The sequence below is a fragment of the Drosophila santomea genome, chromosome 2R (genome assembly GCF_016746245.2).
Source record: "Drosophila santomea strain STO CAGO 1482 chromosome 2R, Prin_Dsan_1.1, whole genome shotgun sequence".
NCBI classification, from domain to species: Eukaryota; Metazoa; Arthropoda; class Insecta; order Diptera; family Drosophilidae; genus Drosophila; species Drosophila santomea.
Window position 1 is genome coordinate 21,937,190 of NC_053017.2, and position 24,814 is coordinate 21,962,003.

General features: G+C 48.4%; 5 protein-coding genes across 10 annotated transcripts; 2 read left to right on the forward strand and 3 right to left on the reverse strand.

Annotated features, from left to right (window-relative positions):
- Positions 1–18: 18 nt before the first annotated feature.
- Positions 19–3,175, forward strand: LOC120444497 (steroidogenic acute regulatory protein-like). Of its 2 annotated transcripts, none has more exons than XM_039624209.2 (12): positions 19–227; positions 442–572; positions 636–784; positions 847–1,005; positions 1,067–1,120; positions 1,182–1,314; positions 1,375–1,508; positions 1,692–1,844; positions 1,899–2,003; positions 2,064–2,605; positions 2,672–2,795; positions 2,862–3,175. In XM_039624209.2, exons 2-12 carry the CDS (start codon positions 473–475, stop codon positions 2,958–2,960), a joined length of 1,752 nt encoding a protein of 583 aa, XP_039480143.1. In that variant the 5' UTR covers positions 19–227; positions 442–472; the 3' UTR covers positions 2,961–3,175. The 2 variants fall into 2 exon arrangements, with proteins under 2 accessions (XP_039480143.1, XP_039480142.1); XM_039624208.2 differs by having other exon boundaries at positions 20–385.
- On the reverse strand, positions 3,080–3,614 carry LOC120444499 (neuropeptide SIFamide). The gene is made up of 2 exons (XM_039624211.2): positions 3,458–3,614; positions 3,080–3,394 (listed from the first exon to the last, which is right to left on the reverse strand). The coding sequence occupies exons 1-2, from the start codon at positions 3,588–3,590 to the stop codon at positions 3,309–3,311; spliced, it is 219 nt and encodes a 72-aa protein (XP_039480145.1). The 5' UTR covers positions 3,591–3,614; the 3' UTR covers positions 3,080–3,308.
- Positions 3,615–3,765: 151 nt separating this feature from the next.
- LOC120444498 (testis-expressed protein 9) lies at positions 3,766–5,266 on the reverse strand. Its single transcript, XM_039624210.2, has 2 exons — positions 4,520–5,266; positions 3,766–4,467 (listed from the first exon to the last, which is right to left on the reverse strand). Exons 1-2 carry the CDS (start codon positions 5,089–5,091, stop codon positions 3,873–3,875), a joined length of 1,167 nt encoding a protein of 388 aa, XP_039480144.1. The 5' UTR covers positions 5,092–5,266; the 3' UTR covers positions 3,766–3,872.
- Positions 5,267–6,623: 1,357 nt separating this feature from the next.
- LOC120444501 lies at positions 6,624–24,778 on the forward strand. Of its 4 annotated transcripts, none has more exons than XM_039624213.1 (9): positions 6,624–6,753; positions 7,229–7,463; positions 14,551–14,609; positions 15,209–15,257; positions 18,827–19,049; positions 19,119–19,185; positions 22,777–23,258; positions 23,315–23,633; positions 23,689–24,778. In XM_039624213.1, the coding sequence occupies exons 3-9, from the start codon at positions 14,559–14,561 to the stop codon at positions 23,884–23,886; spliced, it is 1,389 nt and encodes a 462-aa protein (XP_039480147.1). In that variant the 5' UTR covers positions 6,624–6,753; positions 7,229–7,463; positions 14,551–14,558; the 3' UTR covers positions 23,887–24,778. The 4 variants fall into 4 exon arrangements, with proteins under 4 accessions (XP_039480147.1, XP_039480149.1, XP_039480148.1 ...); XM_039624215.1 differs by having other exon boundaries at positions 6,635–6,749; XM_039624214.2 differs by having other exon boundaries at positions 6,644–7,463.
- On the reverse strand, positions 15,488–17,690 carry LOC120444504 (actin-binding protein IPP-like). 2 transcript variants are annotated; one of them, XM_039624218.2, is made up of 5 exons: positions 17,392–17,690; positions 17,274–17,332; positions 16,582–17,221; positions 16,329–16,528; positions 15,488–16,266 (listed from the first exon to the last, which is right to left on the reverse strand). In XM_039624218.2, the coding sequence occupies exons 1-5, from the start codon at positions 17,575–17,577 to the stop codon at positions 16,053–16,055; spliced, it is 1,299 nt and encodes a 432-aa protein (XP_039480152.1). In that variant the 5' UTR covers positions 17,578–17,690; the 3' UTR covers positions 15,488–16,052. The 2 variants fall into 2 exon arrangements, with proteins under 2 accessions (XP_039480152.1, XP_039480154.1); XM_039624220.2 differs by having other exon boundaries at positions 15,488–16,263; positions 17,392–17,687.
- Positions 24,779–24,814: the final 36 nt, after the last annotated feature.

Consider the following 24,814-nt stretch of genomic DNA (forward strand, 5'->3'; position numbering starts at 1 on the left):
AAACAGCTGGTTTGTTTCTTGCAGTCGGTGTTCCTTTTGTTTCGATGGTGCAATTAATATAAATTAGGACAGCTGGAAATCGAATGCCATTATTGCAGCCGGAATAAGTTGTGGACCTACTAGTATTAGAGAGCAATTAGCTGTTCTAAACTGTGATTACCGGAAATTAGAAGGTGCTCCTTGCGCTTTATGCGGGTTCTTGCAATCTAATACGACAATACGATACGGTACGATTTGTTTATGGCTGAGCAAAAAAACAAAGAGCTCGGGGTTGACGAGTCATTTGTGCGTATCGGCAATCTATAACTGGCCATTATCTACCTATAACTGGCGCTGAATCTGCTCCAGATTTGAACACTAGGTTTATTTACATTCGCAAGCAAAGGTACATATATATTGTCTTCAATATGTACACTCTAATGTGATTCTCCTTATTTTCAGAGATGAGCTAAGTGAAATAGAACCGCTCGCCATGTCTAATATGGATCCAAGTGATGTCCGCAGTACCGCCCAGCTCATCCTGTCCAACGCTCGGCCGGGAAACAGCGCCTACAACATGCAGTATGATATGTGTGAGTAGCAATGGCTAAATCATTTACCCCGTGCAAGCCATAACGATCTCCCACCGCCTGCAGCACGGGCACATTCCATTAACCTGATTACGGAGGACTTCTTGGCCGGTTACATGCAGGATGGCAGGATGTCCGTGGTTCGAAGATTTTTCTGCCTCTTCGTCACATTCGACTTGGTCTTCGTTTCGTTGCTGTGGCTCATTTGCATTGTGGTAGGGGATGGGGGTATTCCAATAAGATTACGATGGGATTCATCATGCATTTCCTTCCCCAGATCAATGGAGACAATATATTCACTGCCTTCCACAAGCAAATCGTGGAGTACACCATCTACAAATCGCTCTTTGATGTTGTGGCCGTCGCAATCTGCCGCTTTGTGGTGCTCATATTCTTCTACGCCATATTGTACATCAACCACTGGTCCATCATAGCGGTATGGATTGCTTTCCTATCTCCAAGAAATTCCAAAGAACTAGCTCTTCCTATTTCCGCAGCTCTCTACAAGTGGGTCTTGCTTGTTCCTCATCTCCAAGGTGTTTGTGTTCGATGTAAGATAGAGAAACCAGCCACCTTAATGTGCTCTTTGATAATTTTGTACTCATCTTTCAGTGGCTGGACTCGAAGCAGCAGGTATTTGAGGTAATCCTCATAATAACCTCGTTCATACTGGCTTGGGGAGAAGCCTGGTTCCTGGACTGTAGGGTGATTCCTCAAGAGCGACATGCCCAACACTATTTTCGAAGTAAGTTACGCAGACAGCTTCCGACCTCAAATTGCAAATTTATTGGGTTTCTCTTTTCAGCTATGACTTCAAATGATCGCACGCCCATGGACCAGCCTGCCATTTTGATTGAGCAAGAACGACCTCCGCAAAGTGTAACTAATTTTTATTCACCCATGGACACGGCGCATCATTCAGACGAGGAGGATGAGTTGGTATGCTATTCATGAATGCGCATTTTTAAGTCTGTTCAGAATAAGAAAGTGAATCTAGTGGCAATATAAAATGAAGAACAATTGATTTGATCTCCACATCTCCTAAGAGTGTGCTACAATGACATCGGTAGTTCTTGGAGATTATTCCACCTTACTTATATTTCTTATGCGTTTGCATTTCAGGATGATGAGTACACACAAATGGGATTGGATTGCCTGCGAAAGGCCTACGAGATCATCGAGTCTAGTGATTGGAAGGTGGAAAAAGTTACCCAAAAAGGCGACACCATCCATAGCACCCAGCGCGACAAGATTGGAAAGATTTACAAGTTGACGGTATGAAAAGAGCAATGATGAGGGAATATTTAATCTTATATGGTCACTTCACAGGCCCGCATCAAGTATCCCGCAAAGGCTCTGATGGAGGACCTGTTCTATCGCATTGAAGACTGTCCCAAGTGGAATCCTGCTCTTTTGGAGTCCAAAATAGTGCGCGTAAGTGGGCACCCTGCGTACTGATTAAAAACCCCTGATAACATTGAGCATTTATCGCAGAAAATCAACTCCTACACCGATATTACCTATCAGGTATCTGTGGGCGGAGGAGGTGGCATGGTGAAGAGCCGTGACTTCGTGAACTTGCGCTCTTGCAGGCTCTTTTATAATGGTCAAATCTGCGATGACGACGAGACGGCCCAGCTCAGCAGCGATGATGGAAACAGCAATCTAAATCGCTCTTGCGAGGGTAGTGTTAGTACCATTTCCGATGGTGACTCAAACACCCCACTGCTGCCGAGTAGCGTGTCCAGTTGCAAGGCAACGTTTCCCAGTTCATCCAAGGGAGCACCCATGCCTTTCGACACTCTGGGCAACAGCTTGGGCGCCAAGAGCTTGGGTCCCATCGTGAACTTTGACGAGGAGCCACCGCCACTGGACCAGGACGAGTTCGAGGATGCTAGGGACAAGGTCGACGGCGAAGCGAATAACATGACAAAACCAAATGTACCCAGCGTGGGCAAAACCAAGGACAAGGTTTGGGTCACTTCGGCGATTAGTGTGCAATATGCAGCCGTTCCGCCTACCACGAAATACACAAGGTTGGTTGGAGACTATAAAATTGGATGACAGTACATAAATATTACAGCTGACTCTTCAATTTTCAGAGGGCAGAACATTGTCAGTGGGTTTGCGTTTCGAGAAATCATTGGCAAGTCCGATAGCTGCATTTTGGAATGGGTTCTTTGCCTAGACCTAAAAGGCTTCATTCCTCGCTATGTCCTGGATGCAGTAAGTGCTCTTCTAATCCTACTTGCTCCTTGCTTGTTTGATAACTGATGCGATGACCATTTTCAGGCTCTCACCTCCTCCATGACCGACTACATTAGCCATCTGCGCAAGCACGTCAACGAACTGAGGCAGAGGGGGCGTGGCCGAGCCCCCAGGACCCACTAGGAAATGAGTAAAGCGTATTTTAATTTAAATCCCATTGTATCTCAAGCGAGTGCTGTCCGCAGCCAGGTATCTAATAGAAAAGTTGAAACATTTCAATAATTTTGAAGCAGGAGAGCGAGTTCAGTGCTATAAGTTTATTGAGTATTGTATGTATATGTATGGCATAAGTTCTATGTACCTATATGCACGGCTTACATTATAAATTTTATACATGACTTTTTTAACGTTCGGCATTTCCACATTCCACATTCAGTCGCACGAGCAGGCACAGCATCTGCCCACCTGCCGCTGGTGTGTTAGTCGTAGGCTCGAGATCAGTTCTTGGAGGCGGAGTCGCAGGGCGTGTTCCTATTTGCTGTCGTTCTGGGGAAACCACATAGGACACGCCTCCATGGCCACCTCGCAAACGGCGCTCATCTTGGCGCTGTCGTAGTCTGCAGGGGAATATGGATGTTTCGAATACGGAATCTCTACCGGGATACGGATTTTCAGCTTACCCAGGCTGTTGCGTTTGCCGAAGATACTGCCGTTGAAGGGAGGCTTCCTGTAGGCTGCCTCACTGGAGCCCAGAAGTATGGCTGTGACCAGAATGGTGACCAGGAGCAGAGTGAGCGTGAATCGCAGAGCCATCTTGCAGTTTTCGGTGAGCGTTGTGGGCAGTGAGCGAAGGAAGGTCTGAGCACTGGAAGATGCCGGATGATTCTGTGGCCAAACAAGACGAATCCACGACTTTTATACTCGCTAACCGAGCAGAAGGATGCCGCCGCCTAATCAAGTTAACGCGGGATAATTGAAACTAGATTGCTTGGGGAATTCTTCGAGTGAGACCATAAAATGTAATTACATTCCACTTATGTACATTGCTGAGTTATGCTTAACCTAGGCTGCTTTTGGTGCGGAATGCGAAAGGGTTCACGTCTTGGCATTCCAGTCGAGCACCTTGTTGAACTCCTTCTCGCCGAATCCGATGGCCGCCGACTGCTCCAAGCAGCTGGTCTGGCGCTTCAGGTTGTCGATCATGTACAGCTGCTTCTTGTACGCGTTGAGCAGGTCGCCCCGCTGGCGCTTTATGGCCCGGATCCGGCCGTCCCGCAGCTTCAGTTCCTTCCGATGCGCCTCCAACTGGTCGCGCTGCTCCTCGCGCAGCAGCTTCAGGTCCTGGCGGGCCACGTCTGCGTCCTCCTGGACGCGCGACAGTCGGTTCTCCAGGTTAATGGTCGTCTGCCTGGAAACCTTGGCATCCCGCTTCAGCTGCTCCAACTCCCGCTGCTGGGTGATGAACTCGAGCTGGCGCTCCTTCTGGCGACGGTTGGCATCCTCGCACTGGCGTTCGGCCCGCATCAGTTGCTCGGAGAGATGCTTGTTGGAACTGACCGTCTGGTCGCGCTGGTTCTCGGACTTGCGTTGCGCTTCCAAGGCGAGCTCCAGCTGCTCCTTCTGTCGGGTCAGCTCTCCGGCGTGGTGAGCATGATCCTCTTCCAGAATGGCCACCTTGGCCTTGAGGAATCTAAAAGGCGCAAATTAGACTTTTATTATTTTGTTTCGGATTCCCCACTTACTTGATAAAGTTGTCCTTGGTGACCTGCTTCTTCAGCTGGCCATTGACGACAGTGGTGCTCTCCCGCTTCTGAGTGACCTCCACTTCGACAACATCCTGTTTCCGGGCCGCCTCCTCGGCGTCGATACGCAGCAGTTCGTCCAGGGAGGGACTCTCGCTGAAGTTTGGGTTCCGGTATTTGACAAACGTGGCCGTCTTGCTGCTCACATCGCGCGTGAAGGTGCTAAACTTGGACATTGTGCGGGTGGTGGGAGAGGTGGGTCCGGCAGCGGGCTTGGACTTGGCCAGCGGACCTGTATCGGGCAGCGGCGACCGCGCTGTGGGCGCCACGTCTCTGCCGGGCGAAGATTTCGGTGCTATCTTCGTGGGCGCTGTGGGGACACCTTTCTTGCGGAGCAGGCTGCTCGGTCCCTTTTGCTTCTGGAAGGTGGCGTAACGCGGCACCGTCACCGCAGTGGTTCCGGGTGACCCCTTTGAAGGGTACATGGCTTCGACGGCTGGACTGAGGGTGAGGAGATTCAGCTCCTGGTTAATCTTGAAGAGTTCCTTCTCGCGGGACAGAAGCTCGGCCATTACGGTGGGTCGATGCGGGGACAGTGGCTAAGTTTCTTGCAACAACGATTCTGATTTGATAAAAGACCTGAACAATCTACACACATTGAATTTTTCTCAGTTGAAATTTGCTGGTAGCTCCACACGGCTATATCAAGGCTGACACTATAAACTCGCCTGAAGTAAATACATTTTCCGGACGCCAAACAGTGACAGTTACCCCGGGCTACGTAGTCCTGATTGCCCGTCCGCCTTCTGGGAATCGGAATCGCGTTCTTCAAAAGTCCATGTCCTGTTGCTGTATAGTGGCTGTTTATGGGGTGGTTTTCGGTTTGTTCGATTGTCCCCCCGACGACTGTCGCTTGGACTTCCCCTCGGGAACTTAAAATTCCTCGACCAGAGTGGGTGTTAGTAATTCACACACTAGATAGTGCCTGACGTGGGCTGAATATGCTCTTCAGAATGCATTTTTTAGCCCTATTTTTTAATTTTATGGAAAATACCTTTAATGCCAAACAGTGGTAATTGAGGGATCCTTACCCACCCCAGTCCTTAGAAATTCTCTCACGTCCTAAAAGAATAACTCGTGCACCTAATCCAAGTTTTCCCCACACCCCTAGGATCGAAGAAGAGGAACACGCATAATAATCATAAATATTGGTATAACTAAAGTATAAACAGAACAGCACAGAACTTCAAGGGAAATACGCCCGAAAATAACAAGTCGAGGCCTCGGAGGTGTCACAGCTACCTGTACTCGCACCTGGAATCCCGAGGTTGCAAGGGCGCTGGGTTCACAGAATGCAGAGGCAAGTTCAAGATTTATGTGCCTGCCGAGTAAAACAAAAGAAGACAAACATGTGTCCCACAGAGCAGCCTCGTCAATCCGAGCAATCAGCCCCACCAGTGGCTATATATGCCGTCATCAAGGTGTTCTGGTGACAGCCCACACACTGGCCATAATTGCAGCGATCTGCTGCCAAGTTTGAGCAGAACCTGACTTCCAGTTGCGAGCGCACAGCTGTGGCCAAGAGCATGACGCTGGCCTGGAGGGGCTCCATAGACACTTGGATACCAGCTGGACATTTTGTCTTTTTTGTCTCTAAAAAATGTATTTCAAAATGCTCTGCTTTTGAGGTTTCCAGTCCAATGTTTTTCCATGTGCACACTTGCGATATGGGATGACCGCCGCCCGAGCCTCTAATTATGCCGCACTCATTAGAAAGACAATCTGGACCCGCAGCCGTAGGTGTATTAAAGGGAGCCAGCGGAGCGTGGCCACCACTCCCGCCGGTCATCAAGTGCAGCTCAGCTGCTGAAAAACTGAAAAACTGGCAGCGACACCGCGGCCACCGCAAACGGAGGCGATACTATATTACTATATACTACACTTTAGCTTAGTGAAGAGATCGTCTGAAGAGTAGACATATAGTAGACGTGCCAATTGCTCCGAAAAACGCAGAGCGCCGCCACTCCGAATCTTGGCAAGACCGGTTGTCGGCCATCGTCTTGGCCGACGTCGATTTCGTCGGAGTGCGAGCGCCTCGCTTTCGGGCCAAGTCAGTCTTGGCCAGGTCGGTGTGCGAGACACATCCACAGCGCTCAACGAACCTCGATTCCAGCGAACCTATTCCGTTTGCTTTTCCGATTCCAATTCCGATTCGCTTCGATCCCGAATCGTGCGTGAGTTTTTCGAGTGCCCTAGCTGTGCGGTTATGGCTCCGTTTACCCGGTTCTAATTGGATCGTGCGTGCGGATTTGGAACGGCTTCCCGTGGCTCGAAGAGACGCTCAAGGGTTTCCGAGATTTGAGATTTGAAATAGTTGCGGTTGTTGCTGTTGTGCCTGTGATATTTCTGTCGTGATTTTCTCTGATTGTTGTTGCCCTTGGGAAGCTATTAAGCTCGGCGGGTGGTTGAACCGGGCCAGCAAATACGTGCTGAATGAGTTGTGAATCTTTTGAATATTTCGCGTCGTTTTCTGGGGAAGTGCAAAAGTGTCGGGAAGTTTGTTGCCTCAGTCTTTTGTGTTGGGACGGCGTAATCGCAGCAGCAGCCGCAACAACAACAGCTCGGAATATTTGCCACAAATCGCCAAAGAGCCGCTCTTAGCGTCTCTTTAACGCTCTTGGCCAACTCTTAAATGTGCAATTCCCGCAGCGTTAACATGTAAAACGAGTGTTGGCCACAAAACGAAATAATTATAGAGGAAGCACGCAAAAAAGAAACACTAAGGAAGTACACAAAATAGAAATCAAACTAATGTGAAACCAAATTTCGTTAAAATACTTAAAATCATCATTCGTTCCGGACAACCAGTTTAAAGCACAGCGAAATCGCAAACAACGGACACATAACGAATTGGATTACGCAAAAAGGGCGAATTTGGATAGAGGTGAGTATTGCGGAGTTGCTGTTCGAAAACCCATAACCAAAAAACAAAAACCAAAAACCAAAAACCAAAATGCCGAAAACCGCAAAAAGAAACAGTTAAAATCAGGCAGAAAATCAAAGCTGTGCCGTTTGCAAAAACACAACCAAAACAGCCTTAAAAGATGACTTCATAAATCGCCCGACGCTGTGGATGTGCCAAAAATCCATCAGCCAAACCGGTTGCCCTCAGTTCGCCTCGCTCGAAATTCGGAATTCACGGAATACACTGGCATGGGACTTGTACTTGCGGGAATAAATTTGAAGAAGCGTTGCAATCGGTTTTCTGTGCAAATGAAATGGGTCTTATCTGAAAAGCGGCCGAAGAAGCCATCTGTCCGGGGATCTGAACCTGTTTGCCAAGGTTGCCTGTGGCCGAAGTTGGCTGCCAAGTTCGCAGCCAGTTGCATCACCTGGGGACACAAATATGGCCGGGATGGGTTCGCCTGTTGGCTATTGGCTATTTGAGTAGCCACATCACGGACATCCGTCTTCCATCCGCTTTTCCTTCCTTTTCTCCCGGTTTTCAATGCCCATTTCTGGATGCGCACCGCATATGTAATGTGTCATCGGGCTCTGGGAATCAAGGGTCCATTCACATTTTACCCACTCCGTGTGCGGCCATTATAAGCCAGAATCTGTTGCTAATTGGCTGACCCAACATTACCCACATGAGCTGGGAGCGGGTTCTTCTCCTTGTGGAACTTTTAGCACTTCCACGGATCACACAGCCATAATTATGTTCGTTCCATTGTGCTTGGGTTGGCGTCTAAAGAAGCAATTAGAAAAGTTGATTGATGGAGAGACCGGGCCTCAGCCCATCCCGATCCGACACTTGCATCATCTATGGGCTATGGGCAATGGTCTATGGGAATGGGAACCTTTCCCTTTTCGCTGATGCATGGCCTATTAATTGGTTAATTTGTGGTTTGTTAGCCATCAAAATATTGTAGTTGGCCAATGTAATGGTCTTCATATGCGTTGAATGCAACGCCTTGGCTGGTGAGTTATGGCCCATCCGTCGAAGTCGTTTATCTCCGACTTCTGTTGGATATTCCCCAGTTCTCCGGCATTCTCGGAGAGCTTTGTGTTGAGGAACGCCAACGCAAGCGTAAAATTTGTATAATTAAAAGGCGAATCCACGCTCGAGCTGCTCGAATACCAGTTTCTGAGCCATCGCGTAGTTAACTTGTTTATATAACAGCCAGACAACAACGCGAAGTGACCTTGAAGCGGGTACAAAATAAGGCAAAGACGGAAAATATGATTGTACGTATAATTTCGTATTATTTTGCTGCCTGGCGATGTGTGTGCGCTCAGCTAAGTGAGAGAAGTAAAGACAAATGGCGGACTTTCGGGGGTTTATGAACTAAGCCGAGATGTGCGTGTGGGCTTGCCAAAAGGTGTGTGATTGATTAATAATCTCCCGCCGAAGAACTAACAAAGAAAGCGCCAAATATGGTGAGTTCATTCAACCAAGCCGAGACCTTTTCGGATTTAGATTTTCCGCATGCTTGTTGGTATTAAATTACCGTTGAAACGAAAGACTTAGGCAACGAACTTCGCTAGTGCATTACTCATACGACACGTTGGCGCTCACCACTAATTATGCAAAAACCCAAATGCTAGCGAAAGGCGTGCCCCAAACCCCGCCGTGAGTCATAAGTCGCACAGCCCCCCCGCAAGACGGACACTCTCCATTTGGTTGCCTGTTTGTTTGCGGCCAAAATGAAAAGTCGTCTGGCTAGTTGATACCTCGCCACCACTCCCCTGCCTCCTTCGCCACCACTGGCGAATTAAATCAACATTGGCAAGCTCAAGCGGACTTAAATGCAGGCTTTTACCTTAGACCAACCCCACGCAAAACCCCGCGACTGCAGTCGACCACGATCTTGTTCAATTCATTCCGAAACACTTTCAAATCCAAGCCTTAAATGGGGAGTGGCAGGCCAAGACTTTTGAACTGGCTCAAACTCTGTTCAGAGGAAGTGAACACAGAACTGTTTCACGTACTATATGTCTAAGGTTCTCAGATGCCAGGGTGCCAGATAAATAAACAAATATAGAATCGTTTATTATTTATACGACAAAGTCTAGCATTTATGACTACAACTAATTTAGCTCCGTGAAGTTCCACGCTCATAAACTTCAAGTATAAGGTATTTAATGGTTCAGAGGAAATCCTCCTAAAAAGCTAGTAACTAAGCACTGAGCTGAGGAAAACTTGGATAAACTTATGATGGGAAACGTAAGGTCAGCGTGGCCAGTCATTAATAAGTAATGCCCACTTCTCGAGCTCATAAGTCGGATGCCTCATCACAAGCGGGAATTAGCTTCTAAAGAAGAGGGCTCAATAAATAAGTTTTAATGACGGATTTGGCTGATGCTGGCCAGCAGTAGCTGCCAATGTACTTAATCACTTCTAGACGCGAAACCCCAGCCAAGCCAAAACGGAACTACAAAACTAGTTTCAGCTCTGCCTTTGGGCTGAAAGCAAAAAAGCCATAAAAACAGCGGGTAACAATGGGCGCCAGTCAAAGGCAAAAAAGCAAAAAGCACAGCAACAGCAAACAGCGCAAAGTAAATGGCTTAAACTGAAATATTGTAGACCCGGCCGATAAAAATCAAACACATTCATGTCTACAGCTCAGCTCAAGTCACGTTCAATGCGAATTTCTTTGCCGTTTGTTTTTTGCCTTTTCCTACATATTTTGTTCGTGGCAATAAGCCTGCAGCCACCAAAATTAGGCGTCAAACTGGGAGAGAAAAATATATTTAGGCATCGCCGCGGGCCGAGCTATTGTGGGTGTCCAATCAGCGGTTTGCATATTGGCCAGTCGGTTTGAGCCCAATTGGACATTGGACGTTGGACAGTTTGGCAAATGGCAGGGAAGCGCGTCATTTGCAGAGAACTTACATAACTCCATGGCAGCAGCAGCAAAAGCTGAGACACGCAACGCATTGGGCAGTTTTTGGTCTTAGAGCCAAACTTGGTTCGCACAATGTGTGGCAAGAGCCGATGTCTCCACGCTCCAGTTTGCTGCGTGTGGCAACAACCAGGTCAACGCATTTGGCCAAGCGGGTGGAGTTGCGTTTTTCCACTTTAAAGTCCCCTAATGATGCGCGATTTTCGAGTTCTCACATTGGCTTAATGGCCAATTGCTGCCGTTGGCCCAATCTATTAAATCTATAAACGGAATCGGCGTTGGCGTTTATTGCAATTGGCCAATAGCCACAGCAAATTAAGCATTGTTAGCTCATTTGAGGCGAACAAAGGCGACGGCAACGGCGAGACAATTGCACTGACCTTGAGGCAATCGCCACAATGGGAGGCGATAGGTTCGTTCCGATCCGCTGGCCTTTGCCGTTTGGCTACCTGGCCAGCTATCAATCCCCCATAAAGTGCCAGCTAATTGCTGCATCTGAAGTCGAAATTTGAAATTCTAATTTCCAGAAGCGACGCAGAGCCTGCATACACAAGCAGGTGAAAGTCGATGCCTCAATTGCCATTGATCTCCGGCGCTTGATTAGCCCCAGCCCGCTGGCCAACTAGAATTTCGGAGCTGAGTAAAAGTAAAAGCTGGCTATAAAGCCGGTCTGACCCCAATCGGCGAATGGCCTAAGCTGCCCTTTTTGTTCGACTCGTTAATTGCCGTCATTAAGAACAATGCGGGACAATCGCACAATGCATCTTCAGAGCGGCTCTTCAGTCTTCAATCTTCTGTATTCTGTCTTCAGTAGTCAGAGGTCGGTCTTGAAGGCCCTAACCCTTCCCAACTTACTTTCTACGCCAGCGGAATTGCAGCGAAATTAGCTCTACGCATCGCTATGCTACACAGAACAAAAAAGTTGATGCTCGAATGCCATTTGCCAAGTAGAATGTGGAAAGGTGTCAAATACAAAGTATTTGGTCTTTGCGGCTACACTTCCCCTCCTTAGCTTAATTCCTATTTAATCATCCTGTGAAATCTGCTAGTAGAAGTCACCACCTGACATGCCATTTTTCTCCGAGTGTGATTGATCACACTACCGCCGCGATGTACGACGGAGATTTCCCATTTTAATGGCAATGGCAAACCGCAACCGAAAGTCGCTAGAACCCCCCTCGAACACATCCCCTCCAGCTCCAGCTCCAGCTCCAGCTCCACCACCAGCATCATAGTTCCAAATGGGTCAGCCACGTTATGGGTTTCTATGGGTTTGTGTGCTTAGCACAGTTTTTGTTTTTGTTTTTGTTTTTGTTTGTGATTTGTGAATTGCGATTTGCCAATGCCCGCGGCCATTCAGATTGGAACCAGATCTGACTTTCGAGATGGGAGTCGTCAGATATTCTAATTGACTGGCTTCCCGAGATGGCCGAGATAGCGGAGCTGGCTGAGATAGCCGAAGGTTCCCAGCTGAGCGCCCAGTTTAATGTGGTTCACCCAGATACGTTGGTAGATCTGCGGGAGGTGCGTTCCCTTTAATTAGCCACTTCATTGGGGATTAGTTCCGACGGCCGTTAGCATTTCATTTTCAATTTCACGCACAGTTACGCGCTTTTTTCACGCTATTCCACACATTTTCCACATTTCCCATTTTCCCAGCGATTTTGCTCAAGCAGAAAGCCGTAAAGCCAAGTGTGCATTTCAAAACTGTTTTTTGCACACCCGCGTCGGGTGTTTAAGGCAAGTAAACTACGGGAAAATGGAGACACGCGAGGTCACTTAGCCGCCACATTAACATTAGCAGAGCACACACTCCAATGAAACTGCAATTGTTTAAACTTTTAACAAAAAACATAAAGCACATAAAGCACACAACTTTGTGGCCCGCCTGGCACGCAAAACCCATTTAATTTATTCAGTTGCTCGGCCCATTTTGTTGGTTTTTTGTTTTTCCTTTTTTTGTTTTCAGTTTAGTTACCGAATGTTTGTTTAGTTACCTCGCTGCTATTTGCTCTGGGAAATGTGTGTCAAATGAATTCAAATCGACACTTGCAGCCATTCGTCACATTCGAATGCACACGATTGATTGGGTCGTGAATCATCAATGCATGATTCTTATTCTGGTCAGGAGTTCTTGGGCTGCAAGTTGGGGAAATGCCACAAAGTTACAGGAAGCGGTGTCTTAGGTAGTAACGTTTAATATCAATCCTCAACTGTTTCAGTAACAGGGGTTTCTGGTTATTCCCCGCTTTGTTGTATAGGAACCTTTACTATGACCATCATATGACCAGATAGCTGCAATTTGTGCCCCAATTTCGCGCAATTTCCCTTATCGCCGATGATCGCAATTGAAGGTCGGCTTGCCATTTCCACGGGGAATTTGGCATCATGCTTGTTTCCTTTTCAGTTTTTTAGCCCCAACTGGGTAACGAGAGCAGATGCCAATCAAAGCATTATTCGTTATTCATAATGCTCGTTGGCGTGCTCCGCCGCATTTTTCCAACTCATTTTTTTGCCTGCATGAGGTGCGTTTTCAATCCGGGCTTTTTACCTGTGTATCTCGCTTAGATTCGCTTGCGTCATTTGCTAATTTTAGCTAATTTATTGCAATGCCAGTGGAGGCACGAGTACGCTGGTGGGATGTGTTGCTGGCTGGATGTGAAGCTTAGCTGGCGTCAGTTAGTTGGCAATTTGCATTCGACGCTGAGCCACGATTGTTTGTCTACTTACGGATCGCCTGGCGTTCAGGAAGTGTGGGCCTCGAGCTTTGACAAATTGACGTGTGCTCGCCGCATAATGCCAACAATCTATCAATTTCCAGCGGATCTATTGACCCAATTCCGTGCTTCTCCCCGAACCAATTTCAATAGCAGCCAGAGCAGCCAGACTCCCAGCGAGATTACACCTCTCGGATAATAACCGGCCGTATCTTTGAGTCTGTATCTCCATCTCCATTCGGGGTGAGTGGATGTAGCTGGAGTGCTTTAGTGTTGGTCTTGTGACATCATCACTCTGCAGTTGTGTGTGCCTGTGTGTGCCAGTGTGTGTGGTGAATGTAATGTGTTGGCAGCGGCAGCGGTAACAACAAATCATTATCGCCTCTCGGCCATCAGTGTAAGCCGCATTTGTTGTCTTGCGACGCCCAAGACACGGATCCACATGCACGGCGAGAAATGATCTCATTTCGTGTATCAACTGGGGTGTACTATGGCCAAAATGGGGTTCTAAAAGATCTCCTGCATATTTTTAGTTAAGCCAAAGACCTGAATTCGAAATAGAGATTGAAATAGAGCTGCAGGGTATGGAAGAGTATAAGTGGAGCACAGCGTACTGTAATTGTGATTTATCTTTAATAAACCTAATTACATTTTTAATGGCTTGGTAGTCAAATACGCCATTCAAACGTATGTTGATCAGTAATGCTCTTTAAGTATTCATTAATACTCTACTCTGGAAGTATCAGATAGAGCAAAAAAGTATTAAAAAGTAATAAAAAGCATATTTATGACTCAGTTCGACTCGACTCCGATCGCCACGTAACTGGTCACTACACACCACTTGGAAGATGACTTCCTGGCGTGGCGTGACTCGCCTGCAAAGTTCTCAGCGATCGGCAGGAAGTGGAAAACCGTTTGTCACGGGCTATTGATATGCGCTTAATACCTCGTAATGCCGCAGCTTCTGTTGGCCAGAAGATGCGGAAACCCGAGTCATGATGCCATGCTGCCATGATGCCATGAGTTGCACTTGGTGGATGGCTGTTTGCCCAGCGCTCGACTGCTGGCACCTGCGAGATGTGGAGTTTCTCGAGGAACCAGCAACAACCATCCACTCGATACCAACGATACTAACCCATTTGCAATGAGCCCGCACGCGAACCCAAACCCAAACCCAAAGCCAAATTCGCCGCTGTTGACTTGACCCATTTGGCAGCAGAAAGTTTGCCTTTGGGCCACGATGTTCATTACAGAATCGCTGTGCTCAAGTGATTTAGCATATTCCTACATGTGTGCAGTGGGTGTGGAACCGGTTTGCGGCGCGCTTTCAGCTTATATATATATATTCGGTTTTGACTATTTGCCAAGGTTTTAATATCCGTCATTCGGTCTTCTCTCACTCTTGCAGCTCGCACCATGAAGACAGGCACTCGAATGGACGCTTTCCACACGGCGCTGCACTTAATCGTAAGTACTTTGTACTGGGTTCTCTTCCCCATCGACCACCCATCGAAATGGAAAATTGCCGGAGTCGGATTGCCAGAACAAATCAATCAGGCAGAAGGCAGCAGACAGCAGACAGCAGACATGAGGCAGCCCGCTGAATGACAATTGCATGCCAATGCGATTAACCTGGATGCGGGACTGGAGGCCACGGCTATCCAGCGACTGTATGCTAAACGCGACTCCGAGCGGCCCAAAGTGGCCAAAAGTGGCACACCAGCGCCATTCTAAGCCGCTTGGCCCCAAACCTCCGAGATCCCAGATTCAGGTTCGGGTTCAACTCTAACCCAGACTGGCGAAAGTTGGCCAGCCTGTCCAAAGGAGCCTCAGAATCGTGAGAATGCAGCGATTCTCCTAGCCGCCGGCAACACGAAATCGAAATTTCCCCTTTAATTAAGAAGGCTTACTGGCGATGGATTAGACCAGGGACTTAATGTCGGCTTGTCGTGATTTATGTCAACGCTTTGTGTTCGCCAAGGGGCGGGGGATCCATGGATGGCGTCCATGGTGGAGTCCATATGCCACATATGCTAATGAGTGACTTGTCTCCACTTTCTTTGCAGACAATCGCAGCTCTGACGACGCACGCGGCGCAGATTCCAACGGCAATGAGTGAGTACATAAATCTGTTCATTAGCTAGCTAAACCCAATTCTATGGATTGGGGGTACCAAGCCAGTGGGGGCCCAGTGAAAAATGGCCAGCAAATTGGTAACGGAGACGCGGCCAAGATTAAACTCAGTTGGGGGCTTTGTTGGTCTCTGGAAACATAAAGCAGTATTCAAATGAGGCTTCGGAGCCAAACTTATCAACTGGTTTGCGCTAAAACAGAAGTAAACATAATGGAGAATATAATTGTTATTTTTATTGTCACAAAGGAGTTGAGATTGGTAGCTTCCATGGCTTTGGTAGTCAAATTGGAAATATATATAAGGAAATTAGATCTAATTTGCAGCAGTAGAGAGGGAGTAGAGTACCCAAAGTTATAGCTCCATCATGACGTAAGAAGCAGCTTACAAATTTATTTATAAAATAGATACGAATGCCTGATGAATTGGTTCCCCGCCAAACGGTCACCCATTACCTAATTAGTTACAAAGGCACTCCACTTAATCCGCCAGCGCTTTTTGCCATTGTTAAGCAAACCCGCTAAGCTGGCTGTTGTCTTTCTGGTTGCCAAATCTCTGTTGACTCTGCTGACTCTGTTTGCCAAAACCAAAACGAGGCATTATAATCGCGTGGCACACAGCGGTCCAGTGATGGCGACTCTTGTGGGGACTCTTTGGAGCTGCCTCATTGCGAGGCGACTGGCGAGGCATTGCGGCACACTTCCTTCTGGCTTTCACATTGCGTTTTCGGCTTGGCTTGCGCTTGGAGTGGAATTGAATTTGGCTAAGACCCCGATGACCTAGGAGCCATGCTTGGGCAGCGATTGGTGCAGCGACTCCAGGTAGTTGAGAAATTGCTGATAGGTGAAGAACTGACCCTGGTTTCCGCCTGGTTGGCGGTGGTAGGAGCAGCGACTGTCGCATATCCACTTCCGCTGCACCGGGGGCCTGCGATCCTTGCTCAGGCCGACGACGTCTTTTGACAGATCGCAGAGTTCGGAGGAGGTGTATCTGCTTGGAGATCCATGCAGATTGAATCGTATCTCATAGTGAGTGACCAGCTGGTTTGGACTTACACGAAGGCCTTGCTGACTCTCTCCCTGACTTTGGGGCTCTGGCAAATGCTGTTCATGACCCGGGTCTGTTGCTCCCCCTGCAGGAAGCGCAGGAAGAGCGGAGGCAGCAGGCGGAAGCGGACGCATCCCATAATCCTCTCCATGTGCACCTTACGTCCGCTCCAGTCATGACTCAGCCAGCGAACTGCGCTCATGAAGATCTGTGTGGTGGGGTCGCTTAATTCCCGATCTCAATTATCCCCGATCGTCTTACCTCAATTTCACTGTTCACGCCCAAGCTCTGGACGCTCAGCAGATCCTGCACCCAGTTGATGTCCAGCTCCACAAAGTCCTTGGAGGCCACCAGGGGCAGGAAGAAGAGCTCGATGCGGGAGAGCATCAACTGTTGGAATGTGTGGATCGCAAACCTCTGCGCCTCGCGGAACAGCTCGAAGGCCAGGCTTCCGCAGACGGTGCTCTCGTTGAAGCAAGCGAAGGCGTACTCCACCAGCTCATCGATCTTCAGGTAGAAGGCTGCACTGTACAGCTCCACCAGGAAGCAGTCCGCCTGTGGGCACCTCTCGAGGTCCAGCATCCAGTTGTAGATGACGTGGAAGGCAGTCGGTGTCACCATGTCGCTGGCCAAGTTGGCAGTGACGGCTGCATCGGGCAGGTCCTGGAAGAACCTGGAGTGCGCCTGCAGGACCTGCAGGTGACAGCGGAACTTGTAATTGCCCACATAAACCGTAAAGGAGCAGCACGCAGGGTCAATTAGAAGTCGGAGTAGCTTGGCATCCATTGGCACTTTGGCGGGTTGTCTGCAGTTCAGGATTTCTCCGCTTGGACTTGTCGTGGGCATCATGCTGAAAGCGGAGTTCAGGGGTTCCGGTTCCACGGTTTCGGATTTTTCGGAACTGTGTGATTGTCAAGTATATCGTGTCAGATGGGCTTCCTATAGGTACTCACCTCTTGATATCTGTTTTAGAACTGGGGTTTGTAATAATTTCTTTCTTACTTAAGAGCAGCTGCAGATGATCGTGTGAGGAATGCCATTTAAATGAAACCATGAACCATATTCACTCACCTGCTTATCTTCGGAGGAGGACTCTAGAATTCGCTTCCCAGAAACGATTTCTCCTCTCCTTGCCGTCATATATGAGCTGGATATGGCCGCAGCCAGATCCGCGGCCAGGGCATCGATCTCGGCCTGGTCCATCTTACCACCTTTCCATGTCTGTGCTAACTTATTTGCCTGCTTCATCTCAGCCATCTTTGCACTTTAAATTTGCTCGAATTAGATCTTTATCACGAAGTATCCCATAAATTTTTGGAACCATAACCTGAAATTGGGAAGTTGATTTGTTTTTCCTGCCAACTCGGTGAACATGTATTTGGGCTTTGCATTTTCTGTGTTCGCCAAGTGCCAAGGGAACAGCTTGAAGAAGAGTTTGTTCTATTTGAGGAGTGCAGCTCTGCTCGCCTGCGGAGGCCGTAAAATTATACATAATAGAAAGCCATTAAATGTTTTATGTGCCTGCCAAGCGGCCGAGTGGATGCCATTCCAGTGGAGTAAGAAAACCGGCTCTGCGACGGCCGTGTTGCATGCAATTACTTTGCCCAGAACCGCAGTAAGTGATGCGAAATGCTGCAAGGTTCGTTGAACCGCCTCGACCGAAGCCATCCCATCGCATCCCATTCCATGCCATCCCATCCGATCCATATACACACCACTGAATACACACCGCCAACTGGCAGGGCGAACGTGCCTGGGCAGCTCTTCTCTGGTCTCTCCTCTTCTTGGTCTTGGTCTTGGTCTTAGTCTTGGTTTGGTCTTGCTCTTGGTCTTGCTTTGGTCTGGGAATCCAATTGTGTACCTTCACAGAGGTGACAGCGGGGAGTTCTCTGCGTTGGCTGGCTAAAAGCAGGAAATGCCAAGAGCACCAAGAGCACCAAGAGCACCTCCAAATCCCCGGCAGTGCATCGAATCATCGGTTGCAAAGTTCAAGGAACTTGCGGCGTGCCGTCTTTCTAATGGCCCCGAGCTTCTGTGGCGTGTCTGCGCCCCCAGTTGCTGCTTCTGCTGATTTTCGAAGTTGCCGCTTCAATGGCTTCTCAATGTCATGAACGTGCACTGAAAAAAACTTTATTTGCTGCTTAATAATCGCACCTAAAGTGGAACTTTCATTCTATATCAATTAGAGCTAGAGAATCTTTGTGATTCTTTCTTGATATCCACATATTTTAGTATTTATTAAATACACTTTGTAAAGCTCTTTGAATTTTTCGCAGTTCATTGTTGTTTGCTAAAGTCTTCCGCATGCCAGTTAAAGTCAGGTCTCCAAATACTGCTCCCATGGGCCTTTGTCTTGGTTTTGCTCATGACTTATGCTAACGGCTCTCGAGGATGCCAAGGTGGATGCGGCGTCCATTGGGTCGTCTAACTGTGCTTTTTTTGGGAGTGAGCCTGTTTTGTTTCTGTTTGCATTTCATTATTTTTCCGATTATGATTTCCCTTGCAGAGGATGCGCAGAGCTCGCTGAGCGAGGCGATTGCAGCGGCGGAGGCGGAGGTGGCCTCCACCTCCAAGCCGGCGGTGGAGCCGAGTGTGCGGATCAAGTGCCTCTCCGGATCGATGCTGATCACCATCAAAGACGCTCCTCCGAACCACGAGACGGGGCTGTTTAGTGGCATGATCTACCCGAAAGGCCTGTCCAAGAACTCCACCTGCTTGAGCGAGTACAGGTGAGTCCGCACTTTAGGCACTTCACTCCTATCTGGATTCTAATCCACATTCCGTACCCCTCCCCGCAGAGATCATGTGGGCTCCCTGCGGTACAAGCTGCCGCTGAGGTCTTGCAACACGATGCCAAAGGAAACGGTAAGTCTAGAACCCCATCCTCCCCAGAAAAACTCCCACACAGGCAGTCACCTACGTACATAGGTGACGCCATGTGCCGGCCAACTGGTTCCACCATTTTGGCATGCAAATAAAAACGAAATAAAAATTTAACATTAAGCTTAAGCACTTATAAGGCAGGCAGACCCGACTCATTGGTTACAAGGTAAAGTCCATATGCCAAGATGATGAGTCCATTGAAAGGTTGAATCTCAAATGGCCAACTCACGCACCTTTTGCGGCTTAACTAATGATGCGATTCTATCTAAAATAGCAGTCTCTAGATGTGCTGGGTAACATGGGCACCATTAGCAATGGGCTTGGCTATTGTAAATGTCTGTCGCTTGCTTAGAATCAGCCAGAAGTGATTGAGTGACTGTGTCAGAGATGTATTTTTGTTTTAATTACATTTGCAAGCATATTACCCAAGATTTCTGAACCAATCAAGTGTAGTGCTCGACCAGCCATGACGAGCTGTCTCCCATGTCCCTGTAAGCCATATCGAATGATCCGAAAGACGGACGAGACGTGCCATATAAATTACATCTCAGTCTCACATTGGGCTAGTCTAATACCTATATGGCTCGACTTATTTATTGGCTCATTCACTCGATCGGTTGGGGTAAACAACGGGCCGCGTTGTGCTCGGAATCATTTGGAAATCTCAATTAGCACTTAACCGGGCGAATGTGGCTGCAGCTCACGCACCGACTGGCATTTTGTAGCCAGTCGGACTGAATCGGTCCGATTGTGATACATATTAATGTAATTTCTCGGCGTTTATGGGGCCAGCGTTTTGTAATCGCCTGTGCGTCTGTGCGGCTGCTGCTCATTTCTTTCGCTCGATTGGATTGACACAATTTCTGAAATTACTAATGTTAATTGCAGTTACGATAGTCGCCATAAAGTCGGTGAGGCAAGAATCACAAGATGTGATGAGGCTAGCTGCCCCATGATCTAAGAAGATAGATATCTGAAAACGTGTGTTTAAGTGTGCTTTAAAGTCATTATGGTGTTGTATGCTGCTGGTTAGTATGTAAAACTAGTGTTTAAGAACGATAAAGCCAGTAAGCACTACTTAAACGCCCGGGCATTTGCATAACTAAGTTCGTTGCCTAAGTCGTTTGTTTTTAATTTAACTAATACAAAATGCACAGACTTCATTGCAATGCTCATCATAACGAAACTTTTAGTGATTACCAATTTGTATAATCGAACTTATAACTGGAATGATCTTTTAACTGAGGTCTACCCACCATATATAGCACATGAGTATTCTTTTCACTTAGTTCGTTGCCTAAGTCTTTCGTTTTTTACGGCTTTGTCCTTCGCCGCTACGCCTTTTTTGTTGATCCAAGCAATTCACGTCGAGTGTTCAATAAGCCAGAATCAGTAAACATTATTTACCCCCCGCAAACACTGGAAAATCAACATCGGCCAAGGCCCGTCGGTACATGTCTTAAATGTTTGTCATTAAACGCGATGAGCGGGTCTCATCCAGCGTGCAGTCCCCTAATGGAAGCTATCCTGCCTTACGTCATGGTGATCCGCGTCGAGATGAGCTCATTGCAGTGTAAAAAGTCGCGTGACAGGCCGACACATCTGCTGCCATTGGGCGACTGGTACTGGCTCCGCTGGAAGTCGAGGGTCTTGGCTGTGCGCATGTCAGGCATAATTAAATGAGCCACGAACAGTACGAGCAGCACTCGCAGCTCTGGCAGGGTCGTCAGAGATTTTTAATTAAAAATTAATTGCTGCCATCCAAACTCCAGAGCTTCAAACTCCAGAACTCCCAACTCCATGCTATCGACTGATTGTTCACAGCTCCGCTAGTAAGCCATCTCGCGTCGAAATCAATTTGTTCTGTGCGCTGGCAATGCGTTCATTGGCCACCAATGCCGTCGGATGACCATGAAAAGGCCAAAACATTTCGGACCTGTAAGCGGTTTATGGCCGATATTGATATTTAAAGGCAGCTACCGCCGTGTTTGGAGCGAAGGTCAGTGCGGCGACTGACTCCCACGCATCCGTTCCGAACCTGTTTCCCAGCCAGCCACCCGATACATTTACACTTGCTCCGGAGCAGAGCAGCTTCGAGCTCCATATTTACGCGCAGAAGTGTTATAATGACATAATAGGGTTTTCTACCGTTAGAACCTCCGCTGGCCGTGCTTTAAGTCTTGAATGTCACTTTATTATGCTTTTTATTGGCCCATTGTCCCGAGATGATGATGCCCAGATGCTGAGAACCGACCCTCCAACATAACTGTCAACGCTTCTCGGTGACTTGGGCAACAAAAGGAAGCCCCATCTTCTTAGTTTCCTAACAGTTTCTCGGCTTGTTTTAGGCGGAAACCGTGTTGGGCAATAAATCGCACTGACCAGCGTCTAAATCCACAGAAAGTCGGCTTCTTTAGCCGTCGATTACACTGCTTCAGTCAGCTTCAGCCCGCTTTGGCAACAAACATCGGCGCTGGCCATTAAGAATGACCGCCTGAGGAGGGCCCACTTAGGCGAAGAACTTCCGTGCCCAAATCTGTGCAGACCCAATTACAAAACTTCCGAGCGGGCGGCGTGCATGGCATGGCATGGCATGGCATGGCATGGCATGGAGTACTCCGTCATTACCTCACCTTTCTTCCGCGGAGTTGGCTCTCCGTGGGCAAAGCCAAAGCCAAAGCCATCGAGTGTGTACTCGATTTGTTTCTGCTGTCCGCTGGAATTAGCACAATCACCGATGGGCGAATAACCCGTTACCAGTGCACAGAGCGAAAAACTTTGAAAGTTGTCATGTTCAGGCGGAACACTATAATCTTTGGACTCAATATAATCATGTTTCAGGAACCTTCATTGGAATTACAAAGGGCTTTTATAGTAATTATCTACTAGAATTTAATCACGAATCTCTGCAAGTGTGAATAAGTAGTGGATATCCAATTAAAGTTTCCCCCAAGGGAAATTGCATCATGATGATGGCACTATTCTTGGCTCTTCCAAGTGCCCAAGTGCCAAGCAAGAAGCTAGTGAGATTCATCATGCAAACTTGGCTAATTCGCGAGGAGATAAGGCCCGCAGATCCCCGACTAGACGTCACACCTGGCTGATCGGCTCTAGCACCATTCTGAAGGCGACTTGGCCACTTCAGGAAGTGCTCCACAGCCCCCATAGCTTGGGCATATGGCATTGTTTGACTTGGATCGCACATTCAACTCTGAGGGGCGATTTCTGGCTGCAGCCAAGCGTGAATCTGAATGCATAATGAGAAGTCGCCATTCTAGTTGGGTTAGGTGTATGATATGGCTTCTCGGCTTCGGTATCCAGTTTTCCAGTTTTTGAAACTCACTATAAGTGGAAGATGTTGGACAGCTCAGCTCAACTGGCGGATTGGGGCGAACGGGCTTGTTGCCTGAGTCTTTTGTCGATGGGTGGTGATTTGATGAAAAGTTCCCATTTTAATGGTAATAGCTGGTAATAAAACGCCACTACCAATTTATTCCAACATTCATTCGTTTGTAGTAGAAGAATCCATAAAAGCCAATTGTAGTTGTACCTAAGACGCATACAATCTTTCAGGATGACGGTGGCATTGAGTTCTTCAACACCATCGTGCTGCAGCCCCACCTGAAGCTCATCACTGACCTGGGACGTGGCTACCACGTCCGCTGCGCCTACAAGAGTCGCGACGCGGCCATGAAGCCCAAGAAGTACCTGCGCAAGCACGCCCAGAAGCCGCAGGCCTTCCGCAGCGACGATCGGCGGGAGTACGGGCGATCGCTGGACAAGCAGCAGGACGACGACCTGGACGAGGAGGATGTCTACGATGCGAATGCCCCGTCGCAGGAGGAGGACGTGACCAACAACGAGATTCCCATGCCGGGCTGCCACATGAAGATCTACAACGACGAGCACAAGATCGCCGACGATGTCAAGATCGGCGATCCTCTGACCATCGTGATCAGCATCGATAAGCAGCAGGTTTACGGACTCCATGTCACGGACTGCATAGTTCGCGATGGCCTGGGTTGGGGAGAGCAGCGACTGGTGGGCGAGGATGGGTAAGATGGACTTGAATCCGTTTGGATATGGTATATACAACGGTCTGTTATTTTAGCTGCCCCATGGACAACGAGATCATGGGTCAGTTCAACTACACCCTGGACCGACTGGCGGCCAACGTGACCTTCCCGGCGCACAAGTTCCCCTACACCACCTCCGTCTACTACCAGTGCAACGTGCGACTGTGCGCTCTGGAGGATCCCACCTGCCAGGAGGCTCCCCAGTGCGTTGGCAAGAGGCCCAAGCGCCAGACTGCCGTGGACAGCAAGGAGGAGGACGGCCTGCCCGCCACCATCGAGGTCTTCTCTGGCCTGTACGTGAACGAGAACGAAAATGCCAACGACAGCGATGAGGACGCGGTTTACAAGGAGAAGGTTAGTAGACAGGAATATAGGCTTACAGCATCTGATTAATAACCCTTTGCTATAGACTCTGGACGACGCCCTGTGCGTGTCGCAACGCACCTTCGCCATAGCCATTGCCATCGCCGGACTGATCCTTATGCTGGCCGTGGTCGCCGCCGTGCTCTGCATCATGGCGCGCAGGAGCACCAAGACGGTGTCCAACTCGGGCAGCTCCATCTACAGCGGACCCTACACGAACACCGCCTTCTCGCACAGCAGCTAAGCGCGGCAGGAAGATGGGGCGGATGATAAGTCCCCCAGGAGGAGATTCTAAATTCAACGTTTCCAAAATGCAAAACACTCAAAGTGTTTAAAAAATCAGAGGGTTCCCAGGAGGAGATTCGGTCGCGCAGGTGCGCTGCGGTAGTCAACGATTGGTAGGAGCGGAGCCACTTAGTTTTAGGATGCCGGAGCAGTCAGACGTCCAGCGGCTGTTTCTTAGATTAGGTCTAGCCTTAGTTGCAAATGATGTGCAGAGATTACCGGGCAATGGCAATGGGGTCCATCCTAATTGCCCGCTAATGTCGCAGAGATCTTGGTGCCCCCACCCCCCATTCGGAAACGGATATCCAAGGAGCTCTGTTCCGCACAGTCGGTGTTGGACTCGCCCCCCCCTAAGCGTGTTTCTACATCCCTGACCCCTCCTCCAATCCACTATAATCTATAATCTGTCGAACTAACAACGAATGCAGCAGCCGACGCTCAGGTGATATTTGTACTCGTATCTACTTAATGTCCAACCATGGATGTACTATTCGTAATTTATTTACCCATCGGATGACCAACTGCCCTTCTAGTAGAATTTCCTCAATACTTTCTTGTCATCGATTTACGTACTTAATTCCCACGCGGCAGGCGCCCTTATTAGTAATCAGCCGTCCGGATCAGCCACCTACTATACATGGTATATATATAACATACTCGTCGTATATGAAAGCAGAAATGAACAGTTCTCAAACTAAGCTCAGCATTTGCACCGCTTCAATCGAGCATTCCCACGTCAACCACTGGCAGGGGGAATGCTCCTCTGGAGCCGTCCAAGCCACGCGATTCAAGTTAGCGTACCTCTAAGTTAATATTAATCAATGAACAATAAACTCAAACTGACCTAAATAGCCGAAAGTGAGTGGCACTACCTGTCGGGGACTACA

Excerpts from the sequence above, each read along its gene's own strand:
- LOC120444497 (XM_039624209.2), top strand. The coding sequence starts at position 473 with ATGTCTAATATGGATCCAAGTGATGTCCGCAGTACCGCCCAGCTCATC. Across the intron at positions 1,315-1,374 it reads TGCCCAACACTATTTTCGAA|CTATGACTTCAAATGATCGC; the intron begins GTAAGTTACGCA and ends TTCTCTTTTCAG. Across the intron at positions 2,796-2,861 it reads CTCGCTATGTCCTGGATGCA|GCTCTCACCTCCTCCATGAC; the intron begins GTAAGTGCTCTT and ends GACCATTTTCAG.
- LOC120444499 (XM_039624211.2), bottom strand. The coding sequence starts at position 3,590 with ATGGCTCTGCGATTCACGCTCACTCTGCTCCTGGTCACCATTCTGGTC. Across the intron at positions 3,395-3,457 it reads CGGCAAACGCAACAGCCTGG|ACTACGACAGCGCCAAGATG; the intron begins GTAAGCTGAAAA and ends ATTCCCCTGCAG.
- LOC120444498 (XM_039624210.2), bottom strand. The coding sequence starts at position 5,091 with ATGGCCGAGCTTCTGTCCCGCGAGAAGGAACTCTTCAAGATTAACCAG. Across the intron at positions 4,468-4,519 it reads ACCAAGGACAACTTTATCAA|ATTCCTCAAGGCCAAGGTGG; the intron begins GTAAGTGGGGAA and ends TGCGCCTTTTAG.
- LOC120444501 (XM_039624213.1), top strand. The coding sequence starts at position 14,559 with ATGAAGACAGGCACTCGAATGGACGCTTTCCACACGGCGCTGCACTTA. Across the intron at positions 15,258-18,826 it reads GCAGATTCCAACGGCAATGA|AGGATGCGCAGAGCTCGCTG; the intron begins GTGAGTACATAA and ends TTTCCCTTGCAG. Across the intron at positions 19,050-19,118 it reads ACCTGCTTGAGCGAGTACAG|AGATCATGTGGGCTCCCTGC; the intron begins GTGAGTCCGCAC and ends CCCTCCCCGCAG.
- LOC120444504 (XM_039624218.2), bottom strand. The coding sequence starts at position 17,577 with ATGGCTGAGATGAAGCAGGCAAATAAGTTAGCACAGACATGGAAAGGT. Across the intron at positions 17,222-17,273 it reads TCTAAAACAGATATCAAGAG|TTCCGAAAAATCCGAAACCG; the intron begins GTGAGTACCTAT and ends ACAATCACACAG. Across the intron at positions 16,267-16,328 it reads AGAGTCAGCAAGGCCTTCGT|CAGATACACCTCCTCCGAAC; the intron begins GTAAGTCCAAAC and ends TGGATCTCCAAG.